Source organism: Heloderma suspectum, chromosome 4, assembly GCF_057233095.1.
Source record: "Heloderma suspectum isolate Gila_16-S chromosome 4, 16-S_ref, whole genome shotgun sequence".
NCBI classification, from domain to species: domain Eukaryota; kingdom Metazoa; phylum Chordata; class Lepidosauria; order Squamata; family Helodermatidae; genus Heloderma; species Heloderma suspectum.
In genome coordinates this window covers 188,166,124-188,188,589 of record NC_139461.1, presented here as the reverse complement: position 1 = coordinate 188,188,589, position 22,466 = coordinate 188,166,124, and the positions used below count along the sequence as shown (strand labels likewise).

Genomic DNA, 22,466 nt, shown 5'->3' with positions numbered 1-22,466 from the left:
TGCTTCTGTTCAGGGATTCAACCAGCCTGGAAAACAAATCCTGTACAAATTCAGGTCTTCCTCTGGGAGACAATTTTAGGAGGGAGCGGAGAGAAAAATGCATTTCCCCTCCCCCCCCCGGCCCGGCTTTTCTTTGCTATACTATATAGCACTAGACAGCTTCTAGCCTGAAACCTGAGCATCTTATAGCTATATAGTGGGGGCTCTGCAACGTGGGGAAAGGGAAAAGGTGTCTTTTTCCCCCTTGCTTCCTCCTGAAACATCCCCTTATAGTGTAAGGGTATGTGGTTTATTAACATCATGGCATAGATCCGTCCAGCTCTAATCTCCCTTTCAGGAAACCCCCTATCAGCTGTTAGAGTTTTAAGCAAACCAATTTTCTCTCTGTCCTTGTTCTCCATTTTCCATATCCCTCACCTCTCCACCCCACCCACAACTGACACTTTAACATTCTATGTCTCAACTATTCTCAACCATAGACTTGATAGAATCACACAGTCTGCCTGTTTTCTTGTTCCTTTAGACCAGGGGTAGGATACCTGTGGCTCTCAATTTTGTTGGATTACAAGTCCCATCCCTGACCCTTGGCCATGCTGACTGGGCCTAATGGGAGTTGGAGTCTAACATCATCTGAACGGCCACAAGTCTTTCCCCAACCCAGTTTTATACCTTTATTATATATATCTCCCTCCCTCTTGGCTAAACTGCTATCAGTATTCTATAAGACTTAGGGAGCAATCCTATGGCCACTAAACAGCGGCAATAACACATAGGATATTGTGTTATTTGGGAACTGACATCAGAGCCTGCGCTTCGAGGTCAGCTCCCGGAAAACCGACCTCCCCCCACTTCCGCGCTGCCTCAAAGGCAGCGGGGAGCAGCCCTGTCCTCCAAGCTCACAAGAGGAGTGCAGAGTGGCCAAAAAGGGGCGTGGCTGGGGGCGTTCCGGGGCGAGGGTGGAAATGCCTGTACAACACATCCTATGTGTCATACAGCAGCTTCCTTCCCCGCTCCATCTTCCCATGACCAGACAGCTGCAATCTGCTGTCTAGCAGAAAATGCAGGGCAGGAGAAGCATGGAGGGAATGATCCCCTCTGTGCTTCTCCTGCCCTGCTTTGGATAGGCGGTTGCCTCCGAGTTCGGAGGCGGACACCTATCTGGATAGGATTGCACCCTTACAGTGTAAGCCCTAGACCCCACCAGTACTTTTCAAGATATTTTTCTTTTAATTTACAAATTTACAAATATACTTCTGTATATCCAGGCCCTAAGTATATGCTCTAGATCCCAGAGAGTCTCCTGAGAATGTAAAAGCCACTTCCTTATTTTTGGGTAGCCCTGGTTCATTTTCAAACTGGTAGGCTCTCCATCATCTGAGTTTGCTATTAGAGGGGATAAGCCTATTCCAGTCATATCAAACGTAATTATGCTTAATATGACAGATTTCTATATTTATGTTAATCAGAAGAGCACAAGAAAAGACTGCATACCAGTAAGTCTGCCAGTTCTAACTTGTCCAGAGATACCATTAGCTAGTGCATAAACTTGCTGACAGCAGCTGATACCATCTAAATATTATCTGATGGAAAAGGAAGAGGAAATACATAAGTAAACCAGGACACTTATGTCTGTTGCCAGAAAACTTTTGGTGGATTACCTTTAATTGATGTAGCATAGGAACCCAGTTAGTAATTGTATAAAGAAAGTAGTTCTGGTTGACACTCAGCAAGAAATAGAAGCCCAGAGCATCTGCCATTTTTTTAATATTAGGTAATTGCTGCACAAAATTTAGTAACTCCTTTGTTGACCCAGTGATCATCAGTTGCAATGATGCCAGGAAACATGGCTACAAGCATTACACCCTAAGTAATTAGTAGCAGTACCACTCTTATTCCTACTGCATCAGAGGAGACCTCCCATCTTCCACTGTTTAACTCATCCTGCCAGCTACTGATGTAAGCAACAAACAAGCATGGGTTAACTCACAGGATGATTCCTCTAAGAATACAGTAATGGCATCCCTACACCAGCCTAAAATTCTGCATTTAAAACAGAGCTTTCTGCTTCCGTTTTAAATGCAAGATCACCACGACTCCCTTTTCACCCACTTCCTTCTCCCCCTCCCCTTTCCCCCTCCATCTCCCCATATCGGAGTCTTCCATTATCTTTCATTGATCTCACTCCTCTTCTTCCAGCTTTTCCTCTTTTCATGGAGGGAACTCAAGCAGAACACAACTGGTATAAATTGGTAGCTCATTATCTGCAACCTATTTAAAAACAGAACAAAGGGCATTTAGTGCAGGAGATGCCCTGGAGGGTCATGGCATCATGTAAAGAGCCCACAAACTTCCATGAAGGAGCAATCTAAATTGCAGGATAAAACCTCCTTGGGAAGAAAGCCTAAGGCTCAGATGCTTCATAAAGCAATACAGAACGAGACAACATGGGGCATCTTTGCTGGGCCTGACACTGTATCGTCCCCATATGGATTTGGGACAGAAAGACCGAGGAAACATGTTGGCACATGGAGGGTAAGTTGTAGGCAACCACGATTTGTGACATTGCACAACATGGTCTGGAGGCACATGCAGCAGCCACCTTGCTGAAGCTAAGCAGGTCTGGGTTTGGTCAGTACTTGGAGGGGAGGCCACCTGGGAAGCCCATGTAGCCCCCTTGAGTTCCATGATAGAAGAAAGTTTGGATAATATGTACAAATAAATAAAACATAAATAAACAAATACATCATTACTGACTGTCAGGCATATCTGTTACGGCATCCGCTTTAGCTTTCAGTTTCCTAGCTTTGCGGAGTTTGAAGCAACATAAGATAGCCTTAGCTCAGGTCCTAAACCAGCAGGCGTGCGTGCGTGCGTGTGTATATATATATATATGTGTGTGTGTGTATATATATATACACACACACATAACATGACTATGTTGTTCTGAACCTAACAAAGAACTTGTGTGTTTTGCTTAAGGCTAAAGACAGATTGGGGTAACTGAACTTTTAAAAAATGGGTTCAGATGTTAGCCATATTCACATGTCATGCTCAACCATAGTTGAGCACAACATTAACAAGCCAGAATGAGCTACAAAGAGCCTCAGGCTCACATGTTCCCCCCTCCCCTCCTCCTTTGACACAGCTAGGAGGAGGAATTCAGAAGATTTAACACTCGCTTTTGCTTAAATGCCATTTATTGTGCCGTCCAGATCATAGAATCATAGAATAGTAGGGTTGGAAGGAGCCTACAAGGCCATCGAGTCCAACCCCCTGCTCAATGCAAGATGGACAAACTGGGGTTAACATTAACTAACTGCGGTTTATTTCAAACAAGCCAACTTGAAACCAGCCTAAGCCTGCAATCTTATACACATTTACCTGGGAGTAAGTCCAATTGAACTCAATGGGGCTTACTTCTGAGTAGATGAGAATTGCGCTCTAAGTCCACTATCTCCTCCACTCCATTTTAAGACTGATCACATGCAGACTTTGTGGCTATAACCTCAAGCCAGCTTTCTCTCTTTCTTCCCTTGCTCATTATCCAACCTAATTACAAATTCTGGAGAATTTGAAAGCTTGCTCTGTATTATGTGACATTTTAGCTGGTCCTGATAAAGGTCCTGACCAACTGTGGATTTTGGCATTTTTCTTAAGGACCAACATGGCTTCCTTTGCTTTTCATGTTTTTGTTCTAATAATCTTCAGTCACATAACTTGACTCACCAAACTAAAAGCTCTTCTGAATAACATCTCCTGGGTGGAACATTGTTCACAAAGCAACAAATTGTTTACAAAGCCTTTAAGGTTCTTATACAAGACTTCTGCTCATTCATATTCTTGTACTACCAGTTTCAAGGTATGTTAAAACAATAAGCAATATTGATTGAAGGGGGTGATTATACACATACAGGTACTTTCATAAACATGTTTACATTCAGAGGACCTTGCCAGGGCTTGTTATCTAGGTGGTAAACTCTTTGATGTAGTAGGATAGCTGATGAAATATTACTCACTACAGAGTTTGTTAAAGTACCTCTAGATACAGTCTGATTGGCAGTGTTACAGTCTCAGGTATTTCATTAACATATTTCAAAATATCTGGTATCACTGAAAAGATTAACACTTTTGATGTCTGTCCAAGGAATACTCGCTCTACGATGTGACATCAAATTGTGAGCTTCCCCATCAACCAATGTTTTTAAAAACTGCCCAGAGAGTTTTGGCTATTGGGTGGTATAGAAATAAATAAATAAATAGACAAACAAACCAATACTATGGAGTGCGAGAAAGGAAGCGTAAGAACATGTTGTTGAATCAGACTGAGGGTTCCAACATGTTTTGGGGAAGAGAGCGAGAATTCAACATGAAGATACCATTTTGCAGAGATGCCCGTGAGGCCTGTAATATATAGTTCTGGCCTTAGTGGACACACACTTAAGGCATCTCTACACCAGCCTAAAATCCTGCATTTAAAACGGGGCTTTCTGCTTCTGTTTTAAATGCAGGATCACAACAACTCCCTTTTTCACCCGCTTCCTTTTCCCCTTTCCCTTTCCCCCTCCTTCTCCCTGTATCTGAGTCTTTAATTATCTTTCATTGATCTCGGTCCTATTCTTCCCACTTTTCCTCGTTCACAATGGGATAATTTGATCGCTCGTTATCTGCGATCTATTAAAAATGAAACAAAGGGCATCTAGTGCAAGAGATGTCCTGGAGGCTCATGGCGTCATGTAAAGAGCCCGCAAACTTCCATGAAGGAGCAATCTCAATCGCAGGATAAAAGCTCTGTGTGAAGAAAGCTGAAACCTACAAGTTGAATTTTTTTAAAATAGTAATTTGTATACAAGTACTTATCTAAGCCACCATAGAACTAGAGCCTTACTAGAGCTGCACACAGAGATTTGTCTGTTAATTTCAAATCCATGTGAATTTCTGCTGTCCTCACCTCAACTGCTCCTGGCTATGCACACTTCTCCTCTCTGCACTCTATCTCAGTTTTCCTCTCTCTCTCAAACCCATCCCTCTGGCCTCTTCAGCCCAGTCCCCCAGCCTACTTAATCTTTCCAACCTGTCTTTCCAAGGCTTCCTTTCCCCTCTTTTCCTAGGACCTTCTGCCAACCCTGCCTTTCTTTCCTCCTGAAGGGTCAGAGCAATTCACCCTTAGGATCAGAACTCAGTAAATGGCAACAATCAACCCTTAGGACCACTGTAGCTCAGTCAATAGGAGTGAGAGACTCCACTGACTGTCCAGCCCATACATCAGGGTTGGGCAACACATGGCCTGCAGGCTGCCTTTGGCCCCTGCCATCCCATCTCCTGGAATGTTGTTTATGAAAAATGGTGTCTACTACGATCTACTAAAAGGGTTAAATTTTGCTTGCAAACAAACTAAATTTGACTTTTTTGGTGCTCTGTAGTGCTCCCGACACCATTTTGTTTCATAAAAAGAAATAATATTTTTTTTAGTTGCCCAACAGACTGTGGCCCATGGGGTGAAATTTTTCCCAGACCTCCTGAAGTAGCCCATCCTGACATACATGAAAAGCATGAGGAAATCACTACCAGGTGCTTAATTGTCACCACAAAATCCCATAGCACATTGCAATATAAAATATCCACAATATTATCTTTATTTGTTGGCAAATTGTTCAAAGTGGTTCTCTTTGAGAGGTCTTTTTGGTTTTTCTACAAATTCTCCTGTATTTAGTTAGGTCAACCACAGCATCCAGGAAAGATGTGCACTTTTCATGTCAATTTCTGGAATCTGGTAAAGCTTAAATACTGACTGTATTTAACCCTTTAAGAAAGGTCAAAATCATTAACAGTTCACTTGGAAATTCTTCTCCGGAACTAACTTTATTTGGCATTGTCTGGCATGAGAAGCTTGGCCAACTAAAGTCAATTTGCAGAGGAGATGATGGTTCTCAAAATATGGTCACAGCTTGCTTAACTTGGGAAGGAAGTAGAGGGAAGCTAAGAAATGAAACAGGGCAGACATTTTTGAGTGATTGAGTAATTCTTATGTTTTAAAAATAAGAAGAACAGAACAGAAAAGATCACAAATAGGTCATCACTAACATCCAGTATACCAGGGGTGTTGAACCACTGGCCTACAGACCAATTCCAGCCCATGTAGAGACCAAATCCAGCCCTCCGGGGTTCCCCAGAAGGCCATACCCCCTTTTCCTGACCCACCTTCTTTTCCCTAACCCACAACAGATTTGCAGAGTTTTCTCTCCATTCTAAAAGGTTGAAATGCCTCTTCCTAAGGCTTACTTACTGGCAGTAAGAGCTTTATGTTAAAATATGCTGGTATTTTTGGCCCTACCACTTTTGCCTTTGGCTCCACCCAGCCCTGGAACGCAGCCCCCTAGAGATTCTCTACAATCGGATTTGACCCTCAAGCTGAAAGAGCTTCAACACCCCTGCAATATACTTACTGTAGCTGGGTGCTTATCTTCTATTCTGACTCCACATCCTAAAAGACAGAGTTGTCTACTGCTGGAGATAAGAGAATAATGTGAAGACATTTTGAAAGGGGGATCATTGCTTGAAGAGCATACTTGTCCCACGTTTGCCTCTGGTAAACAGCCATGGGATGTTTTTGTCTTGTTTATAAAGCAGGACTGAAGAAACATGCAGAAACCATGGGAAACAATGCTGCTCCTCAAATTAATCAGATATTAACACTTGTCTGTCTCCACTCACACCATTATCACCACAAAACGAACCTGACAACATGAATCTCAGAGGCATCATAAACTATGTTGCAGAATGAAAGTTTGCAAATACTTCAGATCACATGATTTAGTATGGGCACAGAACTTGGGGTTTTGTTTGCTCAGAACATGTTCAGCCCTGGGTATAGCAGATGTTGGTTGGCAAAGGAGAATTGAATGGGCCATTTGAGAGATATAAGGGCTTGTTCACCTTTTTGGGGTGGTGGGCATATTTGGACTTTTGAGAGTGTGTCATGGGCACTCTCACAATAAGACTGCAGTGGGGGGGGGGGCTGACCATTCATGAAATGACTGCCACGGTGGGCATGGCTGTTCACAGACCACTAATTTCCCAGAAGCCAAACTGGGGAGACCAAAGGAAAAGTAACTGGCCCAAGAACCTATGAGCAAGGCAGGGGTGAGTTTCGAGTTCCATAATGCAAAACCACTCTTTTGAACCAAATAAAGTTGGTGCTAGAAGGCAGCACTTTGCTTTGCAGCAAGTCAGTCTTCCAGTTAATTTTTTTTTAATCTGAAGAAATAAAAATTAGGAGGGGCAGAGTGGGTGCCAAGAGAGGTGTCTATGGGTGTATTGGCACCCATGTTGAGACCCCAGGTCTACATACTGCTGATGCCATGCTTGTATTTTCTCATGGGAAGCCATTAGTATGAGACAGCCCCTCTCTGTGAGAAACTGACAGCACAAGTTGATGCACGTTTACTCAGAAGTTTACTGACATCAGACATGGGAATATTAAAAAAAAACCCCACACAACCTAGTAGGAGAACATTTCAGGACACTCTGGCCCAAAACAGGTATTCCTTTAAATTTGTGTCTAGCAGCTGTGTCCTCTTTTCATTTTTACTGTAGGCACAGGACCCCCAATCTGGGCTTTAAAAGCCCCCTATCCCCCCCACACTAAGGTGCTGGTCAGGGGCCCTGGACATACTCTATAGAGTAAAAATGAAAAAAGTCATAGGTGCCAGACATACACTTAAAGCAATGTTTGTTTTAGCCCTTTATCACTTATCTTAAAGTGGCCATTCTTGAATAAAGAAACTTCAACAACAGATTGCAAGGCGAACAGCTGAATTACAACTTGTCAAGAGATTCAACTCTATCTTGAACAGGGACAAAGATTTTTTAAAATCATACTACATGTGTTGATGAGCTCACGAATACAAGGATGTTTGTGTTATCACCCAATTGTTTTGTGAATGGCCACTTTTAATAAGATAATTATCACTGTCTGTCCTTTCTGCCATCTCATTTCCCTTCGACCTCACTGTTTACAATTCTGCCCCCCCTGTGTGCGTGCGCGCGTGTGTGGTAGGTCGGATTTACAGTTGCTTCCAACAGAACAAACAAAAGACAATGACATGCTTGACAAAAGGGAAAATTTCTGGATCTACAGACTGAGAACTCTGAGTCCCAATGGCCTTAATCTGGAGGACAATTCATAGGCATTATACTAATAGATACCTCTGTTATTCTCCTAAGGAACTTTAATCTCCAGGCATTCCAAACTGCCACTCCTGATATCCATTTAACTGCACGGCTATTGATGGGGGTGGAAGCCAAAATGTTTACCTTAAAATATATTTTTTGATTACTCCGTTGTTAGTCTTTGTATCTTTCTTACTCACTCACTCTATAACTCAGCAGAACATCACGGTCTGATGAAGTGGACTGCAATCCATGAAAGCTTATGCCATAATTTGTTAGTCATTAAGGTACCACAAGGCTGTTTGATGTTTCTGGTTCACACTGAGAAGCTATTTTTAAATGTCCCCAGGAAAGGAAGTAAGAGCTGCCAATGGAGATAAATGGAAAAATCCAAGGTTTTAATATAGCTGTATTTGAGCTGAGGAAGGGAAAAGATGAGGCAAATCTCAAGAGGGAGAGGAAGCTGGGGGTTGGACTCGATGGCCTTGTAGGCCCTTTCCAACCCTGCTATAGTATTCTATAAAGCAGAATGTTAAAAGGAGAAGGAGAAAGTGGGAGTCAAGAGCAGAGGCAGAGGGGAAGAAAAAGGCTGGGAAGGTGACTGAGGTAGGGATGGCAGAGAATTCCGCCACGGATCTCGGTGAGGCCGAATGCCAGTGCATTCGGCCCCCTGAAATCTGTGGTGGAACAGCCTGCCACCCCCCCGCGAATCCCCCCCGGGACGAGACTTACCTGGGGCGGATCTTCCGGGCGGCAGCGGCTCCGGAGGCGGCTTCGGCAGCGGCGGCTGGTCTTCCGACCGGCTGCCACCGCCGCCATTTGCAGTTTTTTTTGTTTTTTTTTACAGAGACGTGATAGGCTACATAAGTTTTTATGTAGCCTAAAATGACTGGATAAAAAAAAAAAAGTCATACGCAAATGGCGGCGGTTACAGCTGCCGCCATTTGCGTTCCTTATTTTGGGCCATCTTAGTCTACGTAAATATTTACGTAGACTAAGACGGCGAAAATAAGAACGCAAATGGCGGCAGACGTAGCCGCCGCCATTTGCGTACGCGTTTGTTTTTTTCCCCAGAGCCCTCTGCGGACGGAAATCCGGCTGCGGACGGCTCTGGCCTGGCCGGTTGCTCCGCAGAGCTGCCGCGGAGCACAGCCGGCCGCGGAGGATTCCAGGGGGGAGGAACGGAATGCCTCCCCCCCGCACCATCAACACAATCCGGGAAAGGTAAGTGACTTTCGTACATCCCTAGACTGAGGAGCTGGAGAAGGGGACAATGAGGAGCCTGTTGCTCTCCCAAGGAAACCAGAACTGTAGCCTGTTGAGAAGGCACACATCCCTCTTTGGGAGGGGGCTTTAGTGGGCCACTCCTATGCAGAGGGAGAACTACCCCCACAATCCTGAGCCCACAGCCCCCTCAGCCACATGCTCTGGTAACATGCCTACCAGGGATACACTGCAACATTTTGTTGTGAAACCCCACTTGTATATTTTTACTTCCAGCCAGAAGCACCTGGTTGGCTACTGGACAAAATGCTGGACTAGATATATCTTGGAAGGCAGATATGTGTGTATGTGTATTTGGATTCAGTACCTGATACCTCTGGGGTCAAATCTAGCTCCCTGTAGAATACTGGCCCCACAGTTGCCAATCAAGAGATAAGAGCATGCCAGCAGACTCTTTGGGGGAACGTGAGGTGGGACCCGCGTACCCTTCCACAAGCTGACAAACTAGGAAAACTAGCTGTTCAGAGGGGTGTGTGTGTGTGTGTGTGATAATGGCTGCAGAAGCTGAATGGAAAACATGTACGAAAGATAAAACCACAACCATGTTTTGGTGCCATGCTTTTTATTACTTAGATGGAAGGGAAGAACTACACTGTACTAGGTAAATCGCTATATGACTATATCTTACAGCACAGCATCTGAGAAAAAAAAAAAAGGGTAGCAATGCTCCACAAAAGTGGACAAGTAAGCACACAATACACTGTACATTTCTCAACGGACGGTGCCCATTAAATTATAAATAAACAGAATTTGGCTTTAAACAGCCAAATAATTAAAAACACACAACAACAGTCATCCAAAAATGGTTTCAGTAGCCACTATGACTGTCAGAGTTTGAATACCTGGCCTGGAAATTAGGAAGTTTGGCAAATTCTATCATATAAACAATAAAAACAACACCCCTCTGATGAAAGCACCAGTGTGTTCTGATAATGTCACTGATAAACACTGGACTTCTTCACAAAAGGCTTTTTTTTTCCTAAATAAGATTCCAAATGAAGATATACTGTCATTAGAAAATTTGCAAGCTTAAAAAAAAGAAATCTGTCCTTACTGTCCTAGTATGCTGTAAAATTTTAATCCCAAGTCTCTCAACCTTTAATTGTATTATTCACATTCTACCTTTAGACATTGCAGTTGTCTTTTTCTGAACTGCAGACAAAATTCATAATACATTCAATAATTTAAAATGACATCCTTTGTTATCACATTTCAGCAATCATCCTGTTTAGATAGGTGTGCATGAATCAGTAGGCGGTGCATATCTTTAAATTACATTTCTCTTTAAAGCAAGAATAGTTTAGTTTAAAAAAAACCTTCCATGCGATTTCCCCTTTTGTCTGTCCCATTTATGCCCAAGCAGCTCTTCCCCCAACCATAGATGTACTGGAACTAGTTTCAGCTTAGTTGTACGTTTACATGGGTGTGCAATAAATTTTCCCTATGCCATTAGTTGGAGGATAAGCCTAGAAGGTAGAATGTATAAACCTTCTTTCTCATATTTTTTAAAATATATATAATATACACAATATGTTTACACTTGAAACAGAAGATGGGTTAGACATCCTGGTCCATATACATGCAAACAGGAGGAATCAGCTAACCACAAATAGATTTGAGCCACATACCTATTAAAACAGGAGGGGGTTCTTTTGTACAGTTTTAGCAAATATACATAAATATAAGAACATAAGTTACAGTAAAATATTGACTGCATTTCTGAGAAAATGTTGATAAACAACCCAGATGCATTGATGCCTAAGGCCTTTTAATAATTAAAAAAAGTACTGTTCTCTAAATTATTTAAGGACTTCTCATTCCTGTACATCTTCTATATAAAGCAGACTGTAATGAAGTACTCCTCCTCCAAATTGAGCAGTTTGATGGGAGAAGTGTACAAAATGTTAAGTTCTCCTTTGCAGGACACATAATAAAGTACATACTACAGACAGGTAGTTCAATACTGTCTTTAAGTTCCAACACTTCTCGCAACAGTGAAACGGAGCAGGTTTAGCAGTAATTCAAGTCTTTTCCTGAGAATGAGGTTCCACCAAGCTCCCCTCCTACCCCTAACTAAGTCTTCTGGTGTATAAATGTCCAAAAAAAACAATCACAGAAAGAAAGGGAGGTTTCAAGTTTTACCTTTTTCAACCTGCCGGAACAGTACTTACTATATTGAATAGGCTTCTTTAAAAAAAAAACAATCTTCCAAACAGAAATTCTCTAAAGAAATTTAAAGAAATTTACTTCTCTAAAGTAATCAGATGTGTAGCCCTTTGCAAATACTGAAAAGATGGCCCAGTGATTATTTTAATTAACTGTTACATTGCCATTACCTTGAAGATCCCTGCTATTCTTGGTTTCAGTACACTCAGGATGTCATGTATCCTAACCAATACAGTTATTTATGTTAACAAAATTTAATCCATCTCTTCTGTGCCTCAGAATAAAATTTACTTTGGTCCACATACCGGGTAGCATGATCCTGGTGACTTATCAGAATAGCTTTTATATAGTAGTCATATCTAGGTAAATTTCATTTTAAGTTTCTCAAAAGGACTCACACAAAATGTCTAGTTTTAACACAGTTAATACTGTTTTGTTTAGGATTTTGAAATGGAAGAAGTACATGGACCCTGATTCCAGGAACCCCTTACATGTACATATGGGCTTGCATATGTTTAAGTGATGTTGTTCAACTTCAGGTGTTGTTGTTTTTTTTTAAACCAAGTAGCACTCCAGTGCTGAATCTTGGGGTGCTGCTTAAACAGCTGTTTGGGCAGAAATGTAGGGTGGACTCCAGAAGAAAAAGGACAAAACAAAACAAACCCCCCAAAGCACCAGTGCATACAACGATCTCATTTCACCTTTACAATGATGAAGAAAATAAGCTTCCTTGCAGAACAAGAAATGACAGGCATTTCCTTGTCAGAGTTTAAGACATAAGCCACATTTAATCCTGGGTATTCTCCACCAGGAACTTTTCCTGTGCAAAACCCTTTGAAATGAATGAGAGCAGAAAAGGAACTGAAAACTTCATTTCATTGCAAAGAGGTGTGTGTCCTTTTGTTACCTGCAGGACACTAAACATTTAACATTGTAGCAAATCAAGACAGAACATTTTCCAAGCAAAGTTATAAAGAGCAAAAGCAATTCACAAACAAGCATAACACACCAAAGTATAAGGCAATTAATGTAAATTTTCTTTAATTTCAGTCACTACAGATTTGCAAACATTCAATAATTCAGTGTTTTAAAATGGAGAAGAGACGAACCCTATAAACTGTGTGTAAGCACATACCCATCTCCAGTGGTGACTCAATCTTCCATGAGCATCTGAATGCCTATTCACCTATGTGCCAGTTTTCTCTAAGTCTTCAATACTGTGTTTACATTCCAGTTGTGCATGATGACAGAGCTTGTTCTTCAGATTTGAGTTCAAATAAGTCTTGTTGACAAATAGGAACCTATTTTTTAATAGGCAGCAAATATGAAGTGCAAGGTTGCCACAACTGTATGCAGCAAGGGAACCTCCCCACAAGTTACTATGCCTTTGCAGGCAAGAGTTTTTTCGGAGTTACCGGTCTTTTGCTCTGCCACAAATGGCTGTGAATGGTAATTGCGTCGACACTGGCAGAGAGTGTTTTAGCAGGGATGTGGCTGAACTGCTTCCTGTCAGAGTTATACTTATAGAGCCCCTCAATCATTTTCTTGCTGATAGACTTGGGGCCTATCCCAGTCAACTTACTAATTTCTTCAGTTTCAGGGCAGTATGTATATAAAGATCGGAACTGACAGCCTGAGTCCCGGAAGAGGATTAGGAAGTTGTTGGCGTCTGATTTCTCCATTTCCTTTGGGGAGGGGAGGGGGAGAAAAGGAAAGAGAGTTCAAATCATGCGAGAGTTAAAGATCAGGTTGTGAACCCTTTAAGTAAAAAGTGCTCTAATTTGAACACATACAACACAAAATGTTCTAGAAAATATAATAAAACTGGAAGTGGATTCAAACATTCATAGTCATCACTTGCACAAGTGAACGGGCCACCACTGAACTAACAACACAGATACTACTTCCATATCCCCTCAAATATGATTTTTGATGGAGTTGTCTTGGCACACATTCAGCTGCCATCAATTGCTGAGTAATCAATTATAGAGAAATAAAGTGATGTACATGCCTGTACATCGCAAGTCCCATAAGGTGCCAAGGGTAATTTTAAGAACTAGATATATTCTTGATGTGCCAGTCTATGTTCTTACTTCAACTTAGAGCTCTTGAAAAATCTATATAATCAGAACATGGCAATGAGATACGTTAGTAGAGAATCTTACAGTGCATAAATTCCTATCCTGATAGCAATATTGTATTCAGAAGACAGTTTAGCTCAGCAGACAACTCCAGGGTGAAAGAGAGAAGTTGAGAATTCAGTCCTGCATCAGGGATTTGCACCAACTATTAATGTCTACAGTGCCTTAGAAAAAATATTTTTAAAAGAAAAAGTAAACAGGGGGGATCTTTCATTCTCTCTCCTTCATAATCTATTTAGGGCACTTTACCGATGAAGATAAGACAACATTTTTAGAGCAGTCTGAAAAGTGCAATCACTGCATGAAATCCAAACACACCTTTTTCTGTTTTGGGAAGTGATGAGAAAATTTCCCCCCCCCAGAGTTTCCGAAGTTTTCTGTTTGAACCAGGGGGAAAAACAGCAATGGAGGGTGCCTGTTAGCCAGAGTCTATGATGTCACTAACTCTCCTTCCCAGTCTCTGGACACATGACCTAGTTACATCTTGTTTAGATTATTGCCTTTGAAGACTGTTCAGAAGCTTCAACTGGTTCAGAATGCTGCAGCCAGATTGTTGACCAGGGCCAATTATAGGGAGCACATGCCTCTTAGGTTATAACAGGTGCCTGTCTGTTTCCAGGCACAATTCAAAATGCTGGTTAAGTTGAATGGCAGGAGATTCCGGACAGACAAAACAAAGTATTTCTTCACATAGTACACAGTTAACTTATGGAATTCAGTGCACAGGATGTAGTGCTGGTTACCCACTTAGATGGTTTTAAAGGGGGATTAGTCAAATTCATGGTGCGTATGTTTATCAATGACTACAAGTCATGATGGACATGTGCTACCTCCAAGTTCAGGGGCAACATGCCTCTGTATACCAGTTGCTGGAGAAGAGCAGCGGGAGAGAGCTATTGCCTTCATGTCCTGTCTGTGGACTTCTGAGATGCATCAGGCTGGCCACTGTGAGAAACAGGATGCAGGACTAGACAGGCATTTGGTCTGATCCAGCAGGACTTTTCTTATGCTGCATTTATTCCCAAGAACAAGTAGATTTTTACCTTCCGTTATATCTTGAAGGCTCGGAGAAGGTTGCAACCTTCTTAAAGCCAAACTGTAATGTATTTCAAACCAAAGCCATTCCTTCTCCACGTAATTTACCAAAGTTTGTAGAGCCTGATCCTGCAGAGGAAAGAAAGCTGCTTTCCTGAAGCTTCCACACCTGACAAAACTGCCCTTGGTTTTAAGGAGAGGGTGGCAAACCTACAGTCTGCACAGGTTTGCTTCACAAGATCCCCTTCCGATAAGACAAAGAAACAAAATCCTGATAGAGAACTCACTCCAGAAGCCTCACTATAATCCTCTCTTTTCACACCTGGCGGGGCACCTGTCAGGTTGGCAGCTGTGGAGCAGCTCATGCACTGCTTTTGGCCAGGCAGTGTCACTGCCTCCCCATGACAGATTATGCTTGGAAGGTAGCACTGCCATGTCAAAAGCACATTGCAAAAGTGTCTTACACACTGCTTCTGGTCTAGCAGCCAACCTCCCACCCCAGAGGATTAATTTCACACACGCTTTGCCCCACTTTACTCAGCAGCTGCCCCTGGACATGATCCCAAGCTTTGGGCCTGGGATAGTTGTCCTGTCTGTCTGTCTGTCTCTTCTGGCAGCCCGTCCACTGGACACGCTTGAAACACAATGGAACCTCATTGGCTACGGTGCCGTATCAAAAATTGCATATCAAATCACTTCGGAGCTTACGTTTCCTCCTTTCTCCCCTTTACAGGTTAGGCTTACCTCCAATATTTTGTTCTTCTGACCTTCATTTACTTTCCCAGCCAAACAACAATGAGCTAGGGCATTTTGGATGATGTGTTTGTTGGATTTTGCACTGGGTTCTTTGTAGAGCTTTGGTCCTAGAGAGAGAATAATTCATTCAAGCAAAATCAATATGTTTTAGAGGAGCAAGCCTTAAAACGTCATGCACTGTTTTCCTCATTTTCACAAAGATGGGTAAAATAAATGAGACAGACTAGGGTGCATGTTGATCAACCTGAGAGTGATACTGGATGAAGCAATTTAAAGCATCACTAAAGAGGGCTGTTTGGGCCTCCACCTGCCTTTCATGTACTTTTTCCATTCAAAGTATTCTCATAGGATTAAATATATAAGGAATAAAAAAAGTAAAGTTTTACAAAATCCTTTGGCCTAAGGAAAAAAAGGGAACTGTACCACTTCTCGTAACACTTATGATTCTAAACCTGCTTACTTGAGGTAAGCTCCATTTACTTCGGTGGGACTTGTTTCCTACTAATATTTCTAGGATTGCTGTCAACAGCTTGGATCCAAAGAGACTTCTGCCCATTCCCTAATACTTTCACACACAAATAGGACCTTCCACAATTCCTTGTCTTAACTGCAGCTCCCAGAGAACCTCCAGGTTTTGGGAGCTGTTTGTTAGTTCCGGAACTCCAATAGTGTGAATAAAAAGTAAAGGACTGTTACCCACAGCATAAATGTGCAAAAAAGCAGTAAGTGGTGCAAACGGGGAACTAATTACCGCACATGCATGAACAAGAAGCAAGTACAGTACTATACTAGTAGAATCTTATGTAGTTAAATTCCGCGAGAAAGGGTAAATATAAATGAACACCTAGTCCTCCCTCTAAAACAGGGGTGCACAACCTGTAGCCTGGGGTGTGTGTATGCATGCAGTCCTCCAAGGCCTTAACTGCAGGCCCTCAGGGTGCCCTGACCACCAAATTCCCCCCACTGATCGTACTGTTGCAATTATGGCCACCACTGCCATGTCTGCTAACACCAATTGTTGGCCTTCTCTCCACCTCCACTCTTGGCAATCCTGATACAGCTGGCTCTTTCCTCACTGGTGGAAGCAACGAAAAAAGAGAGATCTATGTCAGGATTGCTGGGAGAGAGGGATGGAGAAAAGACTCTCCACTCCCTCCCTCAGCAATCCTCGTAAGATAGCTCTTTCCCTACCGCTCTTAGCAGCAAGTAAGGGGGAATCCATGTCAGGATTGCTGGGATGTGTGCGTGGCCCCTGATCCAGCATCACATGCAGCTCTTGGGGCCAAAAGGTTGCGCTTCCTCTAAAACATGAGTAGAATGTTTTCTGGGGCCCTCGGGAAGTGCAAGGTTACTGGATCTAAATAAGTAAGCATGGATGGCCTCTCCCCGTGGAAGTAACAGCCAGCCACACTGCAATATGTTTGGCAGACACACTTTTCACAAAGACAAGGGCTGGTGGAGAAGCAGGGAAAAGAGTCCTGCATTATTTTCTAAGGGGACAACAGACCTGCCCACAATTTTTGGACCAGAGCATTTTGAGATTTTCAAGGAGTTTCCATCAAACAACACTCACAATACCAACCTGTATATTCGGTAGCAGAAGCCACTGAAGAAGTTGTCGATGCATTTTCCCAATCCTTTTCCCCATTACGACTACCACAACGACTCGGAGATAAGAATCCTTCCACAGACTCAGACCTAAAAAAATGATTTAACAACCAGAATTTGTTCTTTCGGTGTTTTGCCAATATATTAACAAGCATGTTTTATGTTATTAAGAGGAAAAAACCCAGTATTTTATGCTGAAAGATATGAATATGAACCCTACATAAAAACAAACACTGAACCAAATACTGTAGCAGCAGATTAATTCTTTCAAGTGTCCAGTACAGGATTGGGCAAGCTCTGGCCCTCCAAATGTTTTGGCCTACAACGCCGATCATCCTCACCACTGGCTCTGCTGGTTAGGGCTGATAGGAGTTGTAGGACAAAACATCTGGAAGGCCACAAGTTGCTCATCCCCAGTCCAGAATATAGACCGTATCTATAGAATATAGAGCCCAGTCTAGAATATAGAGGCCAGTCTAGAATATAGACCTCAGGAATGTGTAAACAGCACATCACCTTTCCCTCAGTGAACTCTTGGCCAATTTCTGAGAAATCTGTGTACATTTCCACCCCAGTCCTCTTGCAGTGCTGCTATAAGTAAGAAACATATGTAAGCCTCCTCTCTACTTATTGTTACACCCTTCATTGGCACCTGAGGGGCATGGAGAAGGCAGCACCAGTATGAATTCCCTACTCCTTGATGAGTGCTGCCAATAAAGGCTGGAGCTAATGAGTGAAGAGACCATTATTTAATATTTACTGAGTTAAGTATGCATAGAAGTGAAGCTTATTCTATTTCTAAGTCTATTAACACTAGCACATGGAAAGCACTGAATGAAACCACCACAGATGTAGGCTCCCAGTCTGTAGAAATCAAGCTATAGGTATACAAGACTGGTGTTGTCAGATCACTGCAAATGCTCAAAAGCTGTGTATCACACAGGCTCATGACTGCCTCACCACAGCCTAGGAATTAATAAATGCAGGCATGTCTTGGGGCCACAGTGCACCCAGATGATCATGTGAACAGACCTAGTTTGTTCAGAAACAAGTCACAGTTTGTATCATTGGTCCAAAGTGTTAAGTCATGAATTATTCTTAAATTATGCATCAAGTTATCACATCACTGAGTGAACAATGTTGTGCCAATCATATAAAGTTGATAATTTCTGTCAAATTTGATAAAACTTTCTGTCAGTTGATAATTTCTGTCAAACAGAAATTGTTAACTGAAGATTTACCTTGGCGTTCTCTTGCCTGACTGCACACTGTCATTGTCGCCTGTGTTTAGCGATGCCAACGAAAGGCTAGATACTGGGGAGGGTGGGGGGAGAACAACATCAACAAAACAGTAAAGTTGTTAACCTAGGTAAATACAAGGAAGTTTAAAAGAATAAAGATACAGAAAACAGAGTCTATTCAATAGGTTTAACACTGGGAAAGGAAGGCTGTTAAGATTTCTAAGAAAAATTTCTCTTTTACTGGTACTATGAATTGTATGTGGATACACACACACTACATATTTTATCTATATTTTTATACAGATAAGACCTTCACAAGGGTTTATATATAGCAAACCACTGAAGCAGATAATTTACAACATGAATTTAGTTATATCAAACCTAATAATAAACACTGTTCATGGACCATAGGTATGAATATCTACCTAAAGCAGAGGTGATGTTCCAAGTATTGGTCCAGTTAATGTTCACTCAAACTTAATTTGGGGAGGTGCACTATGGTAAACCAGCAATTGCTTGCACCTTCCCAAGTGTAATTAAGGCATAACAAAAGTCCACCTCAAAAGCATTTACCTTTATTCCTCAGTCTAGGGGCAAGCAAAACAAGAAACAAGAGGGGAGAATAGGTATAACAGGAGTCTTACTGCACTTAAATTCCCTGGATTGCAGGCCCTAGAAGAGGAAGTAGCTGGGCATCACATTTCAGTTATGTGATGGCCAGCTACTTCCTCTTCTAGCAGCTTCAACATCAACAGACTCCTCCTTGCACTTATTACCTGGAGGACCTTTGATTGGCGTTTTAGGTGACTCAATATGGTCTCTATGTATGGATTTGGGACGTGGCTTCTTATGTTTGGATGAGTGGGCGCGGGGCTTTATAACAATGTCCATGTCTTCCATGAGTTTCAGCTGCTTCCGCCTCATATATTCTTGTTTAATAAATTCTCGACGTGCTCTTTCATCTTCTTTCTTCTGCCGTTCTTCCTCAGACTTCCTCCTTGGAAATGCAACACTGGCATAAGTGAAAGCATCCTTCTCTCTCTCTCTCTCTCTCTCACACACACACACACACACACACACACGATAAACTCAAGATATTTGTGTAAAACTGGTTTTAGCATTCGTGCCTAATTTAAGGTTTGCAGGGCAATTAATACAACAATGTATTAATCATTGTAATGGTGTAGTTGTTATAGTGTTGGACTGGGACTCGGGAGGCCTGGGTTCTAGTCCCCACTTGGCCATGAAGCTCACTGGGTGACTTTGGGCCAGTCACTGGCTCTCAGCCTAACTTACCTCCACAGAGTATTTGTGAGGATAAAATGGAGAGGGGGATGATTATATAAGCTGCCTTGGGTTCCTTCCAAGAGAAAAAGAAGGTGGGACATAAATGTAATAATAAAAAACAAACATCTGGCAGTCCTAAAAATCCAGCGGGACTGGATTAGTGTAAATATTCAGTGAGCTGTCCCCTTATTATTTTAACACTAGTTCTAATAGCTGATATACTGAAATATCAACCAATAATACTTTAGCATTGTGTACTTGTGAGAATCACATGGTTTATTTGGTTGCTTAGTAACATTCAACGAAAAATGAGTTCTTTTGAAAGTTTAATATACCTTAGTTAGGCAAGAATAGATTTTGGAATATTGACGCTTGCAGATAAATACATATATCAACATTTCCCCAACCTTGCACAAAAGTGTTGGACTGTACCCCCATCATCCCCAAACAGCCTGGCTGAGAATCATGGGAATTGTAGTCTGATACACCTGGAAGGGACCAAGTTAGGGAAGGCTGACATATATAAACAGATTCTAATCATTTAATATTCATCATCATCATCATCCGACAGACACTGGGGCCAAAAACTTCCCAGCAGTTGACATTGGCTTTATAGGGCATAGGGGCACACAGAATTGTCTGAGGGAACATGATGTTGTTCACTGATAAAGCTAAGCAGGTTTTAGCTTGATCACTACCTAAAAAGGGAGACTGGTTAGAGAGCCCTATGCAAGCTGCTCTGAGTTTCTCAAAGGAAAAGCAGGACATATAATAAATTAAGTTAATGGGCTTTATAAGGTGCATATGAGGAACAAACACTTTTTGAGCTGAATCTATATCAGCTGTACTGATATATTTTCTCTGAATATTTCCTTTGGCTGGGTTTCCTGTTGCATGCACAAGACTTGGGCTTTCATGCTCTCCTTCCTTTTCTTTCACACTCATGAGGAGATCAAAATCTTCTGCCTTCCTGTGGAATTATGGTTTCTTTATGGTTAATGAAAAAGCCAGGAACTGAAACCACAGTTTGATCCTGGCTTGTTCTCACTAATCATAGTTTAAGCAAACCAAAGATCCTAAGTTTGGATGTTATGGGGAACTGTGGTTAGTTTAAAACTGAAAGCAAATGCTGCTGAACTCCTTATTCTCACACATGAGGCCAGGAAGTGTCTGAGCCTGATGCTTGCTGCAGTTTGTGTACATAGCAAGAAACCATGGTTTCCTATTACATGTGATCTTTGCCTTTATCCAAAGGCCATCACCCATTGAGGGCACAAACATTTCAGCTCTAATCTAATCACAAATACTTGATCAAGTACACACCAGACAGTACTGTTTAGTTACTTTACTTCCAATGTTTAGGCACCTTATTTCTCTCCTAATCCCTGTATGCACAAGAAATTGTTATTAGTTAACTATGCCAAAACTGACCTCCAGTAGAACATTTCAAGTGATTTGTGGGACTTAGGCTGGGAAATGGTGTGATGAGAAGGATCACTTCCCAAGATACAGCAATTAAGATTTTGACAGGCTAAATTTAAAGTCAGCTATCTCTCAGAATGACTAGCATCTGCAGTTCATCTTACTTTGTTTCTTCTTTCTTATGTTCCAACTCTGCTTCCAACTGCTGCTTTCGAAGTAAGGTTTCTCTTTCCCTTCTCAGTCGCTTCTCCAATAATGCTGCCCGTTTCACTGCCATATCATTTTCAGGCTTTTGATCATCCTAGTGGCAACATTTATGAAGGAATTATATTTTTAAAATCATTAGCAGATTTTATCAACCTGTAGCCATGGAACTAAAAAATATTGGGATCGATTGAAAGTTTTAAGGATTGGTCTAAAATCACAAAGGGAAAGCTGTTTCAGGGGTATATCAGGATATGCATGGTCTAGTTCTTATTAAAAATTTACGTTATTTAGCTTTGCTGGAGTAATCAATGACCTCACTCTCCTGCAGCTTTATGACCCTTCAACTGATGGAAGATTCCTATGCTACACCTGACTGCGATCCTTCAAAACAACATGAGTTGGTTTATTTATCGCAGGCGTCGGCAAACCCCAAAATAAGTGTGTGCGGGCCTAAGGACAAATGTGCCCCCAGGCCCGGAAAAAAAGGACAAGTGTGCCCATAAATCCAAAAAGGATACTTACCCCTGATTTATCATACAATAGAGAGAAAGGCCTAGGTCCACTTGCAGAGGTACTTAAACTGACAACCTGCCTAACATGAGAAGCAGTAGCTCTGTAATTCAAAAGATGTAGGGGCTGAGGAAAAGTGATGACAGGGGACAGACCTGCTGGGGAATCCACCTAAATCAGGTCTGGGAATGTGGACAAAATTTGCAGTACATTTCAAGTAGGCACCACCATCAGTGCTGGGAGATCTATCCTGATCCAGGACAGCTGGAAAGTTAAGTGCTAGGAAAAAGCTGCACATGATGTAAAAAAAATGTCTAACATATTTTTCTCCTTTTCCCAAAGAGCCTAAATGCACTTACTCTCTTGAAAAATGTCTATAAAGGAGAATTTAGTACTGGCCAAAGGCTAACTATCTATATAAGAATACAGTAGTGTAAGGCTTATTACTTGAGATCTACCAGACTGATTTTGCTCATTTTTGTTTTAAACTAAAGCTTGAGCAGCATAGACATGCAATAAATTTTGAATGTTCAAAAACATTCAGAGCTTGAGCTTTAATAGCAATTAAATTCTTCCACACCGAATAGGCAGGGCAGCCCCGCTACCACTGGGATGGCAGGCAGCCTTGCTTCACCAATCA

The 22,466-nt window shown here is 41.9% G+C and overlaps 1 protein-coding gene across 1 annotated transcript in view; it reads right to left on the bottom strand.

Moving 5' to 3' along the window:
- Positions 1 to 10,002: 10,002 nt before the first annotated feature.
- The window catches only part of CAMSAP2 (calmodulin regulated spectrin associated protein family member 2), a 117,176-nt gene continuing 104,712 nt past the window's right edge, over positions 10,003 to 22,466 (bottom strand). The window contains exons 12-17 of the mRNA XM_084848208.1: positions 21,274 to 21,410; positions 19,177 to 19,397; positions 18,401 to 18,473; positions 17,134 to 17,249; positions 15,540 to 15,658; positions 10,003 to 13,304 (exon numbers count right to left, since the gene is read on the bottom strand). Of these exons, the coding sequence (XP_084704334.1) occupies positions 12,999 to 13,304; positions 15,540 to 15,658; positions 17,134 to 17,249; positions 18,401 to 18,473; positions 19,177 to 19,397; positions 21,274 to 21,410 (972 nt within the window). The 3' untranslated portion in view covers positions 10,003 to 12,998. The remainder of the gene's footprint in view (positions 13,305 to 15,539; positions 15,659 to 17,133; positions 17,250 to 18,400; positions 18,474 to 19,176; positions 19,398 to 21,273; positions 21,411 to 22,466) is intronic.